Genomic DNA, 20,328 nt, shown 5'->3' with positions numbered 1-20,328 from the left:
AAATTTAAAAATAGAAATACTAAAATATTTCATGTATATTTTTCACTCTTTTGTTTCTTCAATATGTGGAGGTTGTAAGTTAGTTATTTTGTGTTTGGTAGTTGTTTTTTTATAAATATTATTAATTAAACTAGTATCATGTCCATTTTTAACTACTGTGTGTTTTATGTTTATTTCATTTAACTTTTCTTTATTACTATGTGTGTATTTGAACACTCTATTAATTGTGTTTGTATGTGTTAATTTTATGAGACAAGGATGATTTGATTTTTTATGATTTGTTTTATTGTTAGATGTATGTTTTCTATATACTGATGTTTCAATTTGGTTATTCTTGTTTATTTTGATATTAACATTTAAATCTAACATCTATTATTATCCATGTGAATTTTAAATTGTTTTAACAAGAATTTAATTTGTTTAATATTATTAGATGTTTCATTGTTTATTACCTACTGAGTTATGTATATGAGTGATACCATGTACTAATTACTCCTAAAATCCTTTAACTATATGAAATAAACATCTGAAAACATGTAGCAGTTGAAAATGGATATGATACTACTTTAATAATATTTATAAAAAAAACATAAAAAATACAATGACAATAACTAACTTACAACCAATAATATTAGCTACGAAATAGTAATATGGTATTACAGACCATATGATAAACAATAAAGATGAAATAAAATTAAATATTTAAAAAAATATTACATATATAATATAAACAAACATTTAGTTTGATAAACCATCAGTGTTTGAGAGAGACTAAAAAAATTGCAAAGATAATTCATGAAAATTTTATAACATTTTATGAAAAATTATGGTAAGACGATATATCTTATCTCAATATTCTATACTATATGGTTTATTAATTAAAATTTAAATATATATGAACTCTTTTGTTGCACTTTTTTATTATTATTATATTAAAAATAATGTTATAGTTCAGAAATTAAAATTTTTTTTTTTTGCTTTAAGAGCTATATATGAATGTTTATTTCAGTGCCCTTATGTTTCATGCTAGTAATAATTACATTTCATGCTAGAGTGATTCTAATTCATACAGTCTAAAACACATTCAAAGTTCGCACAGATCAGAATATTTTTAAGATAGTTTTGTCACTTGTAATTATGTAAATAAATTCTGTTCATTACAACAGGAAAATTCACTGAATTTTGTTTTGTGTATGTAAATATGTGCATATACTGGTAATCTCTGTTGATATATACTTAGTTTAGATTTGCCTAAACTGTATATGCATTTTATTTACGTATCAAACTCTTTATAGAGCACACACACACCCATGAAACCATACCAGATTCACAAAACAAACTTGAGATATGTCTTTTAGATATGCTTCAAAACTATGCATATATTTTTTAAATACTGAATTCTACTATTACATTTAATTATCACAAAAATAAATTATCTTTATTTTCCCCCCCCAGTCTTTTAAGACTGCATAGAATTACTTTAGTCAAACCATTACTGAACTTTCTTTGAAGGGACAGTTTGGGCCTTGCGGTCCTCCTGGTACTTCTTCAGACAATCTGATCCCCTTGCCTTTTAGGTATTGTTAGTGTGAAGGGAGTGTTTTTGTCCTTGATTTTTTTGTCTCACTTTATCTTGTTTGTGGTGTAAGGCCAATTTCTTCTGATCCTTCTGCTTCCTGTCTTGGAGTTTATTTGAGTTGAGATTGTACTGTACCAGCTGTTTTCAGAAGTCTCGAATCTTACATCTTCACAGTGTGTCCAAAGAATGCTAGTCTCCTCTTACGCATGGTTTCAGTGATGGTTTCTAACTCTTGGTACACGACTTGGTTGGGTTTGATCCACTACTGCCTATCTTTCTGGAACTTTTTGTGAGGTAGATTCTTCCAATTCTTTTGATTTTCTGTAGTTTGTTGGTATTTTTCAAGACCAACAAAGATTGAAAAGATTTCTGCTAACATTGAAAAGTGTTTCTGCTGCACATGTGACTGGTTTTATAATTGTGTTATAGTATGTTAATTTTGTGTTTATAGATAGAGATTTTTACTGTAGGTGTACCAGGTTAACTTTTGTGCTTTAGCTAATTTTGTTCTTGTTTGGATTGAAGTTTTTTTCATTTAGGTTGTTTATTATTTTTCTGAGGTATTTAAATTGGGTTACTATTTTATTTTACTTTTATTTTGGGTTATATTTACTTTTTTAATTGTTTTTTTAATTGGGACATAATTTTTGTCTTTTCAAATTATATTTTTAGGCCAGTTTTTATTTGCAATGTTTTAAGTTCTAATATCTGTGTTTTGACTTCGTCAACATTGTTTGCTAGCAGTGCCAAGTCGTCAGTGAAATCAATGCAGCTTGTTTTGATTTTTCAGCCTGTTTTTATTTTTGGGGACATTTTCTGAGCCATTCCTTCACTGCCATTTCCAGAGCACAGTTGAATAGTTGCGGTGAGAGTCCATAGCCTTGGTACAGTCCTGTTCTGATGAATTACAAATGGTTCTGAGAATTTGCCTCTGTATTTCACTTTTGACTTGATATTTATGAGGGTGATCAGTTTTATCATAATATTTATTAATTTGGGTTGTAGTGCAACGTGACTTAGAATTTTTAGTAGGGATTGTCTTTATTTTATGGGCCAGATTACAGTTTTTATCCTTCATTACGGTTGGGAATTTGTATTTTTTGAAGGTTTTGTGGTAGTCTGATCAAAACTATGTTTTGTTAAATTCTTCTTTTGTTGATTTCAGTGTGTCTTTACGGTTTTTTATTTTTTATGTATTATCTTTGTTTATGCATTCTCTCTCTATATATATATAAAAAATTATTTTTAAATATGATATATTATATCATAAATATTTTAAATATATGATAATGGATGAGAATAATTAATGTATGGTATGAAAATATTAATATTCATAGCATACAAGTACATGCTTGTTATAGTAAACATTTTTTAATTGATTTAAATTTTATTGCTCTTTTCAATATAACAAATTATGTAGATTTTGGTACTTACGTATTAACGCCACTGCAGCTACAGCTTTATTTAAAATCAAAGTAGTCAATCGGATTTCGGTGGAAAATGAACAGTCTCTTTATTAATTTTAATAAACGGTTATTTACATTTATTTATTTTATAAAAATAATTTAGCCAAACATAACCTACGCTCGCTTCGCTCGCAAACCTTGACTAATTAACACCCTAATTTTTTGAGTATTTATTTAATAAATTCAGTAATTATTGCAATTATTTATTATTTAAATAATCAAAACACTCCTGTTAATTAGTCAAGGTTAGTGAGTGAAGTGAGCGTAGGTTAAGTTTGGTTAAATTATATTTATAAAATAACCATTTCTTAAAACTAATAAAGAGACTGTTTTGAATCTATGTTAAACTCTATATCGGGCCATTTTCCACCGAAATCTGATTGACTACTATGTTTTTAAAAGCTGTAGCTGCGGTGGCGTTAATACGTAAGTACCTAGATTTTTTTTAACATTACTGACAATTATTATTCAAATAATTTACAGCAAATTTTGTTTTGTTGAATAACATTAATGAAATACATAGTTTTTTATTTATTTATTTATTTTTTGTGCTAACTTAAGAGGAACTTACGTTAATGAATCATTTCATTTTACCAGATGATTTCTTCTGGCATAAATCACTAGGTATACTTGTACTTAAGATCATGTATGAGTGATTTGTAATATTTTCTTGCCTGTTTGAGATTGTCCAGAAAAGGATACATAACTGCTGTGTGATAAATTATTTAAATTGGATTTTTCTAATATGAGTATTGTGTTTAAAGTATCATCTGTTAGTATATCTGTTAGTATTTCTTACTATATCTGTTAGTCCTTCTCAGCCAGGTGGTTGGGGTAAAAAAAAAAAAAATATATATATATATATATATATAATAAGCAAGGTATTAGGTAAGATTTTAAACTGCATCTTCTTATAATCTGCTTTTCTTATAATCTGCTTCTGCAGATTATAAGATGCAGAATATCTTATGGTGTAGCATCCTGGAAATAGTAAAGTGTGAAGTAAGGATAAAAGCTAAGAGCCAAAACAATGTTTAATAAAGTAATTTCTGTAAATTACTAAAGTTAGCTAAAATATATGTTTTAAAAACAATTGTTTTAAAGTAATTGCCTTAATTTAAAGAAAAATCTGTGCAAGATTAAGTTGACAAGAATGTTTATCTCGGTACCTAAGAAAAAAAAAAATTATGGAAATGTTATTCTGGTTTGCAAGTGGATCTTTCTCTGACAAATAAAATATTTTCTCCAAAAATGTTTTGTAAAGTAATAAATTAACATGGACATTTAAGGTAATTTTTTTAATTAGGATAATTACTAATATGTAGATGTTTCAAGGATTGATTTATCTTTTGTTTTTAGGCTTTTCTATATTGGACACTGCTCCCAATAGCCATAGGTTTAAGTTAACCATGTTTCAACCAACAGACCAAAAGACATTTTTTAAGACTGTACGCAATGAAATAAAACTTCTTAGAACATCACTTCCCCAAGGAATTTGGGTTAAAGGTTTTGAGGATAGAATGGTTAGTATCAATGTGATTTTGTATAATTTATTTTTGTGATCAGTGTTTTTTTCTGTAATTTTGCAACCAGATGTACAGTTGATATTTTGATCACTGTTATAAGATAGAAAATTAAAAATTTTGTATATGTTATAGAGTTATATATAATTTAATTTATATATATAGGTGTTTCATTTTAAATCGCTCCAGGCGATTTTCTTGTAAACTACGAACAATACAAATAAATTACCTAAACAAAAGTTACTCAGATTGGAGGGAGACACCTAATGGTAACCTTGGGTTTAACCTTCAACTTGATCTTGACTATTATTTCAAGGTTAACACTTTTTTTTTAAATGGAATGACCTATTTTTGGCCCCACCAATGAAGAGAACAGAAAATTTTGACCACATATTGAACTGTGTGGTCACAAAACCTTATGATTCAAGGGCATTTTGTTGGAAACCGCACATTATTATGATAAATGAATACAAGAAGCAAAAAATCCATAGATATATAAAAGGAGCAAAAAATTCTCAAATAATCTGAAGGAGAAATAGGAGTTCATCCTCTTCAGAGTTTTTAAGAATCTATTTAGATTATAATATGCAATAATAAAGTGATTAAACAGAATTATAAAGTGATTGCAATAAATTAATAAAAAATATCTAAAATGTTACAGTCCATTTACTAAAGTACGGTTTCTGTAGATTGTACTAATTACCGAATAGAACACTGAACAGAACTTTGTTTTCTCTTGATTTTTTAAAAAAATTCATCGTTCTCTAAATGTAAACAAAAAATGTACTGAGCAAAAAGCGCTAAATAAAATAATTATTTAAAAAACCTGACTATTAATTGTACCTATGTGCATACAATAATTATAAAAAACGAACAAAAAATAGTTAAAAAGTTTTTTTCTTTTCTTACAGGTATTTTTTCAGGATGCAGCAAGTTAGTCAGCAATGTGAAATTTAATATTACTTCTTCATTTTATATTGTAGTCTGGTGCCTGTGTAGGATGTATAAGATAGTGAATTTAATGGCCACCACTTTAAGACCAACAGGCACCTGAATACAACATAAAATTTAGTAGTAGTAATGCTAGATTTCACATTGCTGATTAACATGTATCCTGAAAAAGGCCTGTAAGAAAAAAAAGAAATTAACTATTTTTTGTTCGTTTTTCATTCTAAGTAAATGTTTATAATTAGTACAATCAGGTTTTCTGTTTTTTAATAATTATTGTATTTAGGATAGATTATTTTTTAAATATTCACTTTACTGCTACAGCAAATTGAAAATAATGTGTTAAGCATGCTGTATTGTTGTTGAACACTGATGTTTATTTTTTTATTTTTATAAGTAACTTTCTTGATATTTGCTAATGAAAAAAATATTATGAATATTTGAAATACTTATGTTTTAAATACTTTAAAATATATTTATCCTTCAAATTTATTTTTTATTTTCAGATAAACTGATAGTGAACATTTAAAATAATTGGTAATTATTTAGAAAGGTGATGCTCACTCAAAGTCAACAATCTTGGCAGTAATGTTGTGTTACTGTGCTGATTGTAAATATATTAAAAAAAGTGTCAATATTGTAGTTTTCTAGTTTTGAAAGTTGTAGTAGTTTTAGTTTTTAAAAATTAAAAAATTATATATTCCGCAACCAGGTAATGTTTTGAATTAGCATCAATACTTTTGTGTTTACATTCTTTTTTTTTCATATTATCTATATTGAATTATTCTTCTTAAATATACTTCATTGAAATTTTTGTAGACTGTTTTCAGTTGATAGATCCTAACGAAACATTAATGTGAGGATTAAACATTAACTCTATACAATATCAGCAAACACAACCTAACGCTCACTTTGCTCCCTAACCTCGTCTAATTAACCTTAAATATTAAATTGGACAATAATTATATTCAGTAAGGAATTATTTAAACTGAAAATAATATATATTACACTTGTGCAGTACTGAATTACAAAACATTTGGTGAGGGTACTGTGTAACTTATGAGGTATATGTAACTTAGTTGAAGGACATCATATTAATACTTTCTTTGATACTATATATGAGTCGTTTCCATTATAAAAGTGTATACTTATATATTTAATAGTATTAAAATATATAGTTATTTTAACACTAAAATTACTATATAATTAAATATGCTATACTTTTATAGTTATTTTTATATACTATATAGTTATTTTAATGCTATTGTTTGTGTCATAATTGACTATGATTCTGTTCTCCTATATTAAGAAAAAGTAAAGAAATTCATCATTATTACAACAAAAAGATTGTAAAATTTAAAAACAGCAGTAGAGCGACAATTTTTTCTCTACTGAAAAAAGATTATTAATAACATGATCACCATGCTCCAAAATTGCATACTTCATACTCCAAGATACATCAACTGCAACCAAGGTACTTCAAACTTCAAGATACGCTCCAAGGTTGCACGCATGTTTCTTTCATGAAATATTCCAAAATTATTGACTTTTGAATGCACCAAAATATATTGACTTTTGACTTTCGAAATAATTACCATAACTGTTTTTCAGTAAAATTAAATCAACAAGATTTAAGAAATTTAAAAATATTAAAATTCACTTAATATAAAATAACTTGCTTATGAGTAAAATTAAATAAGTAAAATTAATGATTGTGTACATGTTCTCTCATGTACTGATTTAATAGATAATGAAATATGGAATATCTTTCATGATTCAAATAAGATTACTTCAAAAAATCATCTTTTTTTATGATATTTTAAGGTTTAATTTTACGTAAATATTAAGATAAAATTCTGGTTTAAAAATTCTAGGCCCAAACCAGTAATTGAACTGAGACATTAATTTACAATTTTAAATAATTCACGATTATGTATTTTAATGTAAGCAGTTTAATTGTGTTAGTTAATTTTAAACAGTGATGCATTGTCACCTTATTGTATACTCACTTTATTGTAAATTACTAATTGTAGGTCATTTTGTTACAGGATCTATATTCTGTGATGATTCGTGGTCCAGAAAAGACGCCATATGAAGATGGTTTATTTTTCTTTGATTTTCAGTTATCTGCAGATTATCCTAAGGCACCACCATTGTGTCATTATATATCTTATTGTAGTGACCGTCTTAATCCAAATCTGTATGAGGATGGGAAAGTTTGTGTTTCTTTATTAGGTACTTGGAGCGGTAAAGGTACTGAAGTATGGACTCTAACTTCTAATCTTATGCAGGTTATTGTATCCATTCAAGGTAATATGTTTTTAATTTTATTATTTATTTCACCTTGAGTTAAATTTAATAACAATTATTAGTGGTATTGTTGTTTTCCTAATGTTTTGGTAAAATACTCTTTAAAGCTGCAAAATTTATACTCCTATTTACACTATTGTAAAATTTTGTCTTCAGGCATATGAAATTCTTTTTTGATACTATGAAAAAAAAAAATTACAGCTAATTAAAATTTGTATTAGCTCTGAAGTTTATTTTCTTTGGAAATTAAGAATTCCTCCTTTTTATACTATTTTGTTAAGAAATTTATTTTTCATGATGTTAATAAAGTATTTAATATTTGTTAAATCTTTTGAAACTAAAAGTAGATTACATTCTTGTAACATATCAGTTGTTTTCAATAGGTATTTAAAATAACTATGGTCATTATCCACTAATAAAATGAATGCCAGTGTTTATAAAATCTGCTGCAAACAGTGTTAAATTTCAGTGATCTTTTGAAGCTGGTTTTTAAGTATGATTGAAACATTCCAGAGTGTACTTTGATAGATATGGAACCAAGAGAATTAAATGTATATTTTAACCCTGGAATCTCTGGAAGTTTTTGTTATTATGAAGTTTTTTTTTTCAGTAGTTATACTTTATATATTCTAAGTTGTTTGCTGTAAATAACTATTATATTTAAAAAATTATTCAACAAGATTTTATGAAGACCTCATTGCTCTCATATAGAGTTATCAGTTTCTTTAGATATATATAAGTTTGTAAAATGTTATCAACATTTGCCAAGGACAAGATTGTACTACATCCAACACATCACTGAGAAGTATTAGCAGCCAAACAGGGATGATCATAATTGGTAAAGTGAATTGGCATTACAAGCAGCTGGAGATGCCAAAAAATCATAGTTTGATTTAGTTATTTGTTAATGTTAATAAGTTGTATTATAAAGTGTAAATACTTTTAACAAGTTATTCAACACATTTCTGTTTTATGTTTTATCTGTTACAATCATAGAAATGGTTCACTAAGCATTCTCACCTAAAACCTATGTTACAAATCCTGTAATGGTTTTCTTTTGTCTGTCTTTTTTAGTGCGGAATCTGAAAATCAACTTCATTTTTTCCATCATGTCAGGATTGTTCGCAAATTTAAAAATTTGTAAAAAGTTTTTCTTTATAATAAAATAATATATTTACTTTTTTGGCGTATACTCTGCATTCTTATACCTAAACAGTTGAGTGATCTGAAGAGGTGGGTGGAAGGGGGGGTCATTGACTCCTTAATTTCTAATAAAAATTGGCACAAAATAAGCCTAATTTCTATTACAGTGCATTTTTAAATTAATTTATTTAATTTTTATGAGGTATGTCATGCCTTTGGAAACACTTTCCCTCCCTCTTCATCAACCCTTAATGACAAATAATGTATTAAAGTACCTACAATTTTATTCCATATGTCAAAGTTTCTTTTGACGGCTCTGCTTCGCGCTTTTCCTTCCATGTTCTCTATAGGGTTCATCTCTGTGTAACATCCTGCAATAATCGTCCACCATCATAGTAGTCCATTTTTGTTGATACCTCCTTTCCATTTCTTTCATGTCCTGATGAAATCTCTCACCCATCTCTTCACGGCATACAGATATTCAGGAAAATAGTCCACAATAGTGAATTTAGGAAGTGAACTTTCAAGCTCCTGGAACAGCCTAAATTTTTGTATTTCTGCAGCATGTTCTTAATGATTGATTTGAAGTTCAGATCCTTCTTATTCCCCAGAAACTTGGTTACTATGTCTTTAAAGGCTCCTCAGGCTTCTTTTTCTTCACTTCCATTTGTTTCTCAACATTATTACCATCTTTGAGAAGTTTTTCCTAATGTCAGGACTAGTAAAGACACCCACTTTTAGTTTGGCGATTGATAAGAATGAAAATTTGTCACAAATGTAAAAAACATTTACTTCTTTTGATAAGGCTTTGATTAATTGCTTAATCAAGCCTTACTTGATATGCAGAGGTGGAAGGAGAACTTTATTAGGATCTATGATAGCTTTTTGAAGCGTATTTTTGTTGCAGGTTCTAATAAAGCTCTTTTTGACCATTTTTCCTTATCCAATGATTTTCTCCATCACTGCTATCCCATTCACACAAAAAACAAGGAAAGTTTCTGTATCCTCCTTGCTGTCCTAGGAGCATCCATATTATTTTGAGATCGCTGCACGTAATCCACTTGTGATTGTCTGTCATATTTAATTTTATTGAAAACGAATTCCAAATTATCATAACTTTTAAATGGATGGAATCTCCGATGAGTATTGACGGTTACATATTCCCATTGTGAAGGACAACTTTTGGGCAAATCTATGAACAGTCTCCAATCAGTACTTTCGTATAGAATCTTAAATTGAATCAAAAATCCATATACATCAGTACAGAAAACTAATTCTCCTTCTTCTGAAAAATAGGAAGAAAATCCTTTCCTCTGTACCTGAATCAGGAAAATGAGATGTCAACTGCTAGAAGGTTCTTCTCTTTAAGCCTACTAAGCAGTTCTGAATTTTCTTTGGTCAGATGTAAGTCTCGAACCAAGTTATTTAGTTCGGACTGTGAATAAAGCTCTGGTGCACAGCTCTCCCCGGATTTGTACGCCTTGATATTATCTTCATTTAAATCACTTGTGGAACCATCTACTTCAGGTAAACTTTCTGTTGGAATTGGCATTGGTACGTTTGGACCACGAGCAACTGGTTATAAAGCAGATGGCGTATTTGGATAAAAACCGTGAACACCAGTCAAACTCATTGGTATGTTTTCATGGCTCTCGCCACATCATTGGAACTCTAAATCTCTAAATGCTTCTTGTTCACCCTTTGATTCTATCTTAAGTCCTTTCAACTCATGTGCAGCAAACGTAGTGGGGGTGCCCAAGTTTTGTATTGATCTCCTATTTTCACTTTGAAATATGTGAGGTACACTTGTCAAATGAAAGTTGTTATATTTCTTTTTTGCCTTTCCACCATTAATGTAACAAAAAGAATCTTCAGAATTTTTGCAGCCTCTTGAAACCACTTTGAAAATGAAAAGTTTGTTTTATGGCCTGAAAATATATTTTCCACATACAAAAATGCATATGGTCATGGAAGATGGAAAAAACTTGATTTACGCACACTGATGGTTGAAACAGTAGTTGGACGGTGCATGAGTGGTGTAGATAGCTGCCAATAAACATGTTACATCTTGTTAAGTCTTGACACAACCTGCCGGCCAAGCTCTCCCACCTTCTCATCATCTTCCATCTCCCTCCCTCCTCTTCTGACTACTCAACTGTTAGATATAAGAATGCATAGTATAAGCCAAAAAAAGTGAATATATTACATTAATTTTTTATAAAAAAAAATGTAAAAAAATTTTTCGCAATTTTTCAAAATCTCATATTTTTAAATTTGTGATTTACAAAAATGGTTATTTTGGAATTCAGCACTAAAATATACATAGTAATCAATTATCAAAAGTTAAAAAATATTCCACAACCCAAATTTTTTGCAGGCTTGTGTAATTGATAAATATTATAAGGAAACTTGCTTTATTTTCTTCTCTTGTTTTACTTCTGACTTTGAATAATCTAATTAATTACTTATCATTTTTTTATTTTTATTAAAGGTCTAATTTTGGTAAGTGAACCATACTTTAATGAAGCTGGGTATGAAAAACAGAAAGGTAGTCAGCAGGGACGTGAAAATTCTAGAATGTACAATGAGATGGTCATCCTTAAACTTGTTCAGTCGATGACAAAACTCATCTTGAACCCTCCACTTATATTTAAAGAGCACATAACAGAACACTTTTCAAAGAATGCTCAAAAGTAAGTGATATATATTATTAATGCTTTATTCCCTAGTTTTTTTTTTTTTTTTTTAATAAAAATTAAGTTTTTAAATAATTTTGGATTTACTAAATAATTAGTATGTAAGTGTATGTTAAAGTAAATCCACAGTTGTAATTTTGAAAATTTTGTGCATATTTCATAAAACATTTACTAAAAACAAAAAAAAAATATTTTTTTGTATTAATTACTTTTTATTCTCTAAGATATGTTCTGTTTGGCTTAAACACTCTTAATGTTTTTAAATGCTCTACTATTTTTCATTTTAAAATGTATTTGTATGATGTAGCAGTTGTTTATCTGCTCATCATCAGACAGTTCGTGGTTTGCTGTTCAGAATGTTACTGGCCAGCAGTATGGAAAAGTGAGATGAATTATCAACTACATCTGGTAATAACCATAAGTTTCTACTTAGCAGTAGTGTCTACTGATTGATTTTTTTTAGCTTATTAGCCAAAGAAGCTCAGTTTTTCCTGTGGCCCTGATTAAATAAAACTTACTTAGATGTTTCTGTAGGGTTACATAATATTATGGAGATGTTCAGAGATGGCTTGTTCTTATGTTTTAAGAAATGCAATAGAAATAGTAGGAAATAGGATTACTAATTGGCAGTTGATATATTTGATGTGTCATACTCATTGGCTCAATATTGCGTACCTTGGAAATGCTGTTTGCTTTTATCTTGTAGTGAATTCTAGCCTGTCTACACGGTTCTGACAAGTTTAGACTGTTACTGTATCAGGGTCGTTCTCTGGACTGCCCACTATTGATACCACTATTACTTTGGAATACAGTTGAAGCAAAGGTGTAAGCAATATTTTATTTTTTGGTAGCAAACATGAAATGAAGAATATGGAGTTATGGGAATAACAGATACTCAATCATAAGTTTGTAAGTTTTTTTTTTACAAAATAAAGTCATTAGAACCGAATCCATAAGTTCTTTATATTATTTTTGTAACAAAAAATTATATAAGAATCTGCACAAGTTAAGTTTTTCTGTTGGAGGAGGGGAAATCAGTTATCAGATATTAATTATCCGCACAACAGGAAGTGTTTGGCTCTTACGCTGATTAAAACCCCTCTTCCACCATCAAGGAATACTGGAATCTATATGTATTTTAATAAGACCCACCATCCCTTTTGTGTCTTGAATCCAGCATTACTTCCTACTAATTACTGCTATTTGTCCATGTTCAATTTGTCCTCTTCCTGGCTAGTAGCTCTAAAGACGGAATACCAACGAACATCCCCTGATATGATGTACTCGCTCAGGAGTAGTAGCTATTGTTGCAGTTCCATGATCTTGCTTGCATTTATTATTTTTGTGAGAACTCTCTCCCATACAGGCACCCTGTACAGGACAATTGACCAAGGTAAGCTTGTGGCTTCAACACTCATGGCCCTTCCACAATCATTATATTATCATTTGCCATCATTACATTAGTTACATCTGGCCACATCTAACTTGAACAATTGTCAGCAACAAGAATTTTAATTCTATTTATCATTAGTTTGATTTCCTGGAAATTTTTACCATTTTTTTGGTGACATCTTTATTATGAAATAATCTATTTAATTAGGCATGTTCAGTGTGTAACTACTAGTAAATAAAAGTTGTGTAAGTTTATTATGCAATCTATGTTTTGTATTATTAATGTGGATATATTTGTTGTCATGATATATTATCACGACAAAACAGCAGAGGACATGACCTGTATACTGTTTGTTTTAACCAGGGGCCTTCCTTCAGAATTATCAAAAAAATAATGTGCTGTTGTGGGTTTTCGTATAATTTTAATATTGTAATGAAGTACTTTTGATTATTTATTCAACTAATTTCTTTTAATTTCATTTAGATTTTGTGCTCGTCTTACTTCATGGCTGGAAGTTTCAGAGAGGTACAATGCTTCACATCCATTATCACCTACAACCCCCAACACATTTAAAGAGATTCATGTTGATGGTAATTTGCTTATCAGTAATGGTTTAATTGTTTTATGATATTTGTTGTCTTAAAAATATTTACTCTTATGCAGATATATGCATTTAAAAATACAACATTGAAGTTAAGCATAAATATTTCTTTAACACTAGATTTGGTAAAGATGTCACAGAAAATACAATTTTTTTACTATTTTGAGAATATTTGATTATTCCCATGCTCAGTACCAAATTCTCAAATTAGGTAGAAAATTCTGTTTCATACTTATAAAAACAAATATTTTAAATGAAGGTATCCCAATTTTGATATGACATAATTTTATGTAAAGTTTTACTTTTTTACTTAAATATTATTAATTACTTAATACTTAAATATATTACTTATTTATAATTAAATACTAAGTTAACATTTTTTTTTTTTCATTTATCATCAATAAGATTGAAAGAGCTGTGTAAGTTTACACATTTTTTATGTGTAAATCAAGGCCATAATTACCCTCTCAAAAAAAAATTTCAGAAAACTTTATGAGAGGAGGATAGAATAGATAAATAGAAGAAGTGGAGAGTATTATATCAATGTTTAAAATAAATTGTTAATCAATTTTTTGCCAGATAAAAGAGTTAGGTAGACCAGTTAAGCTGCTGAATTAGCAGTTCACTCATTTTATACAATTTTGGTTTAAAAGATTTGAATATTAGGTAAAACTAAGTTTAAAAGAATTCTTACCAGAAACCCATTAATTCAGAACATTACTGTTCACTATTTGTAGTCATTATTTCACATGAATGCTGGTACAAAACAAACTGGACTTGAGTATTGATTGTAAAAACTTTTTAACTGTAACTAAATGATCCAGTTGTCATCAGATGTGTAAAATATCACAATTATGGAGTAGGCTTAAAGTTGGTTTTGATAACTACGGGAAGAGTTTATTTTTATTTGTTTAATACACATTAGAAGAAGCTTTTAAAGGTCCTTCTGCACTTAATTATTTGTGATTGTATTTAAACTCTGAATTTCACATTTTCCCCAAAAAATGTTTGTTCCATTTTATAAAATTTAATGATTATCAATTGACAAATTGAGGTGGTTCAGGTGGGTTGGATTTAAAGAAAAATTGTAAGGCAACAAATCATATAAAATTAATTTTGCAGAATTAGGAAATCTCCAAGGGGACAGCAGTAATCATACTGTTTTTCTATCTACTCCATACTATAAAATCTCTTTCTTGTTATATGAAGTTATTTGCCATCAGTATCAGTACAGGTATAAAAATGAGCAACAACAATTGAATAATAGCTATATCAGTAGAGTACTACCAGCTGGAATAACAAAATTTAATTTTTTTTTAAACTAGTTATATTTTAACGTACATTCAGAGTTATTATTTGATGGAGTAAACAGATTTTATTAAGTGCTTAATAGTTTAATTGTAATGAATGTAAATAAATTTATTTTAAATTTAATAACCCTAATAATTTAAAAAGTGACAAACTTCAAGAGAAAATAGCAGAAGTTATTGTTCATTAGAAAATATAAATAAATACTTATATCTTTGAATTCATTTATGTGTTCCTGTTTTCCAGTTTGGCTTCCCTGAGCTGGGTCATCTACCTTGCACCTTCGGTTATCCTTTTTATCTAGTTTTCTTCATCACATTGTCATTTCTCCTGTCTGTCTGTGTGTTTACTGCCTTTCTCTTTGTTCTCAAATTTTATCAAAGGTTGCTTCCCATCTTGCATTCTTCTTTCATGCCCCCATCATTTCAGTCTGTCTTAACAAAGTCTGAAGCATTCTTTTCATACCCATACAAAATCCCTTATATATTCATTTTTTATATTGTCTTTGTTTCCTCAGTATGCTTCTCAAAGAGTTTATTTTCTATTGTGTGCATTTTTTTGTCCCTTGAGGATCTAGTTTCTTAATGTACATGTGATGCTTGCTGAAATTAATTATGGAAAAATTAAATAAAGCAGTTTTAATGTAATTCCAAACGTGAATGTATTGAAGAAAGAACTGCAAAAGTCATAATTTTTTAATAAAATTTTATAATTGTTAACATGGCTGCTGCAAATTATTCTGTATCAGAAATCTAAAATGCTATCATTCAGTTTCAGCATTTAGAAGTGAATATTGCAGTTTATATCAACATTTGACACCACTAGTATTTAGCAGCATTACTGATTGCTTAGCCAGCAAAAACTATTAGAAATTGTTTTTAATCTATTTATACAGTATCCATGCTGATTTTATGTAGTTTTATAAAAATTTTTATACATTTATTTAGTATATTCCTAAATTATAAGATATATCTTCTTTCTTAGCATAATGTTAAGTTATATTATTTGTTTTCTCAGAAGTTGAAAACGTACCACTACCAGAGTTTTCACTGATACCAGCTTCAAAAGGATTCTGTCTTACACTTAGAAAATCCTTGGCTACATTTAAAGAAGTTCTTGCTTCAATGGAGTCAAACATATCTGGTACATCATCTATTGATGCACTTGTCAGTGAATCGGCTACTCCAAGTTAGTTAGTATTAACATATTATAGAATTATCAGCAGTACAATATATTGTTATCATTATTATATATTATTATTCATTTATTATCTTAAGATAAATAGTAAGCATTTTATGAACTTATTATACATATAATATTCATTGACATTCATCTCTCATTAAATAATTATAAAATTATAATTTTATAGTAATAATAAAACTTATTAATAAGAAGATTCATGATTATTGTTAAATACTATATTTTGCGGAAGAATACTTGTTTGTAATACGTAATGGTCAATTCGAAATGCATAGACTGATTGGTTATAAAGCGAAATATTTACTAATATATTTTTTCTTATTTATTTAATTTTTGCTGTTGTGTAGTTATTGTTCTTATTGTCTACGTTATAAGATAAAAATGTAAAATATGTAGACAATGTATATTTATATATATACATGTTCTGTATACATTATATAAAAATATAGAATATATATATTCTGTATATATTAAATTCCATAGTTATCAGTTACTTGCTAAAATATGCATAACTTATGGTAAATTTTGTTGTAGGTTATTTATTTTATATATAATACAAATTATGTTAAGATTATCTATATATAAATCTGTAAGCTGTGTTAGAACATAACAATTGGGATATTTAATCTTGTATTGCTACGTTATATAGTTTTTATTTATGTAGTTCATATAGTACAGCATGGACAGTTTTTTAACTTATCAGTAAAAAAAATTTCAATTTTACTTCTATCTGCAAATTCAATTCTAAGGTATTTTTTTTCTTCATTTATTTTCTCAAATGGTGTTGGAGTGTAAATTTAAGTATTGTAAGTATAAATTTTATTTAGTTTTTTTTTTTTTTCATTGAGGGAAAAACATTAATTTTTACACAAAATATTAAATTGGGGGGTTATGATGTGAAGCAGATATGTGATACTAGATTTGTATGTATATTAATATGTATATGGTAATTATAAGTTTAATTTATTGTGTATTAGAGTCTATAGGAAAAATAATTTATTTATCTCTTTATTTATAAATAAATATATTATTCATAATATAATTAATTAATATGTTATGTATGGGGTAACTGTTTTTCTTGATTATTTTTGAGCTAGTTTCTGGTATGAAGTATTTCATATTACTTTTATTGACTTGAATTAAATTAATCAGATTATCGTTTATTTTAATGTTTATAATTATTACCATTGTCTCTTTGTACAAGATAATTCAGTTTAATGTAAGTCAGGAAATAATATTCTGGATCTGTGATTTGACTGGCTCTTAATAATTAACAACAGACTTTTGAAAACAGTTTATCAGTATCAAATGAAAGTACTTAAAAAAAAGCATCTTATTTTCTTTGCTGAAAATTACATGTCACACGACCTCCATCTCACTGCATGTACTCTGTAAGCTTTGTGTGGAATCTATTATGTGTGCACTTTGAAGCACGTCCATTAGAATTTTAACAATGTCTCAAATTTGTTCTTTTAGAGCATGAGTACCGTGAGTTTTATACACATGGTAGTGAATATGTTAGTGTAAAATTAGATTCACTAGAGAGAGTGAAATCCCAAGTGCATTGCCTTCAAGCTAAGTTGAGAACTTCTTATTTATTTTCTCACTCTCCCAGCGTTTATCAAAACATTGTCCACTGTTGTTCCTCTCTCACCCCTTTTCTTATACATGAAGCTTGTTTCTTCATAATTGGTGATCTAATTCTTCTTCCAGGCAGATGGAACAGAGTGAGTTATGATGGATACTAGTAACGATAAGGTTGCAGACAAGAAACCCATTTTTTATGTTTTTATAAAATATATACTGCTCACCATTCCACCATACATAGTAACTGAATGTTAGAGTGGGAAATTTTTAATGGTGGTTGCTATTTCACCCATTCTCCTATGCAAGTGGCTCAGTTCACTCTCTGAAATCATCCATATCATTGTATAACTTATTTATATGTCATAAGGATAATTACTGTATGCAGTGGATACCTGCATTCTTGTTGTTTATAGACAAAATAATAAAAACAAAATGAGTTTAATAAACCGGTTACATAGCTAATTCTAAATATGAACTTTAATATAATAGTATTTTTAGGCAACATTTATAAAATTTTATACCCAGTTTGTCACTGGATGTAGTGGTCATGTTTTGCCCATATGTTGTCGGCCTAACAGGATAATATATTATAAACGGTATCATATTATGAATTTTTATACTATTGGAGAAAAATAAATGTTTGAAAAGTATCTACTTTTCTTTGTTATTATAACTGCTTTTTTAAATTAATCTGTTGCATGTGTAGGATGTTAAATACTTAGTTGAAATGAATTGTGAAACAGTTTTTGTACTTGGATTCACTATACATTATTAATCATGAACTTTAAGTAGAAAAAGACAGAAAAAAATTTTTTTCTCAAATTTTAAAGATTTCTATTGCATGATTTCAAAAAAATAATTATATACAGAACAAATAACATTATTCATCATACAGCTGTATGATGAATTATTATCATTTTTGAATAGTAAGTGTGCTAATGATTCCAGAAATTTCAAGAAATGATATTAATCAAAACATTTGTCTCGCTTGAAAGAGATAAAGTTTTTACAAAAAAGCAATGTGTTGATTAGTGTAGGTTTAATATTTTTAATGAAGTCATAAATATTATTTGGAAACTTAATATTTCTACCAATAATCAACAAATTCTTGATCATATATCTTTAATGATATGTTTTAATAAGTATGGATAAATTTTTCTTCTCAAGTTATTTTTATGAGAAAATATAGACAAATAATAATTTTTTTATTCATGTAATAGAATTTTTTTTTGTTAAAAACTTTCCTGTTTAGAAGTTTTTGATAAAAATAGATTTGGTCTGTAATTTGCATTGTTGGTATTATTTGTTGTATACTGCAGTTACAGGGTTTTATTAAATTAATTAATTTTTACATATTATTGGAAATATCTATATAAAATTATCTGGTGTAAAAGTTGACCTGTCAAATTTTAAATGGATAAAACTAAAGTTAAATAACATTTCATTATTCATGTGTTTAAAAAGTAATAAATTTGGTAATAATATATAAATGTATTGGAATAATTCATTGTCTAAATAGTATTAAGATTTTTACACCCATCTCCTTCTTATCTACAACAAGTGTCAAAAAAAATAAAAAAAGAGCAAAAAAACTATATATCTGTTTAAATATTTATTTGGATATATTTTTTGAAAATGTGGTTTAGCAGTTGAATGTTTTGAACTGGATGGGACAGTTTTAATAAAATTAATTATTAATCTTTGACAAGCTTATTATTTGTTTCGGTAGGATTTGATTTAACAATTCTACTCAAATAAAAAAAAATGTTTTTTGTGATTTTTCAGGTCATCTAATATATTCTGATTAATAAAAATTTATGAAGAGGATTATAAAAAAAAAGTATAGTTTTTTTTTGTTATAAATTCCATTATGAAAACAAAAATTAATTTTGTTTAATCAACTTTTTTCTTTGATTAAACCAATTCAATTCAGTTTATATAAAATTGGTTTAATGTACATATATCTTTTGTTCAAATTAATTTTAAACAGCCGTATAATTTTTAAAAGTTTGCAAAAACCTACTTCGTAGATCTTAGTATTTGGAAAATTTTTAAAAGTGAAAATTATATACTCAATTTTTTTTAAGGAAAATCTTTATAATACTGTCAACCATTCTTTTATTATCTTATAATTAAATAATAAAAAGTGAATTGTTTACATTTAAAAACTATTGCTTGTTAAGTAACAGATTTCCTGTAATATAATATCCAATTTCTTTTTACTTATATAGCTTCTGAATCAATAAACTAATAAAAAAATGTTTAACAAATGAGATTAAATCAGATTTCCAGAATTAAGAGTTCTGACAGATTCGGCCATATTCTACAGCATTTTACATGATTCCATTTACAGTTTTTTTTAGAATGGCTATTTTATTTTGAATATGTCATATTTGACCATTTAGTCTATCTCAATCTCATTGTTTAGAAATTATGGCAATTTGGAAAATTATAACTGTTGTCTGTTTAGCTATGCAAGCTGGTTTATGGTACTATGTTGAAACCTTTTCTTCACGGGTAGTCATCGCATTCAGGAACCAAAACGTCTAGCACCAATACTGTTTGATTGCCCTT

The 20,328-nt window shown here is 27.7% G+C and overlaps 1 protein-coding gene across 7 annotated transcripts in view; it reads left to right on the top strand.

Annotated features, from left to right (window-relative positions):
• The window catches only part of LOC142329899 ((E3-independent) E2 ubiquitin-conjugating enzyme UBE2O), a 123,913-nt gene that overhangs the window by 74,057 nt on the left and 29,528 nt on the right, over positions 1-20,328 (top strand). For 5 of the 7 annotated variants that reach the window (XM_075374818.1, XM_075374820.1, XM_075374819.1 and 2 more), the window contains 5 exons: positions 4,405-4,568; positions 7,565-7,826; positions 11,461-11,662; positions 13,542-13,648; positions 15,985-16,155. In XM_075374818.1, the coding sequence (XP_075230933.1) occupies positions 4,405-4,568; positions 7,565-7,826; positions 11,461-11,662; positions 13,542-13,648; positions 15,985-16,155 (906 nt within the window). Of the gene's footprint in view, positions 1-4,404; positions 4,569-7,564; positions 7,827-11,460; positions 11,663-13,541; positions 13,649-15,984; positions 16,156-19,539; positions 19,578-20,328 lie in introns of those variants that run through there. The other 2 variants (XM_075374817.1, XM_075374822.1) reach the window with 2 other exon arrangements.

The sequence above is a fragment of the Lycorma delicatula genome, chromosome 9 (assembly GCF_047948215.1).
Source record: "Lycorma delicatula isolate Av1 chromosome 9, ASM4794821v1, whole genome shotgun sequence".
Lineage (NCBI taxonomy): Eukaryota > Metazoa > Arthropoda > Insecta > Hemiptera > Fulgoridae > Lycorma > Lycorma delicatula.
This window is presented reverse-complemented; position numbering and strand designations above follow the sequence as displayed.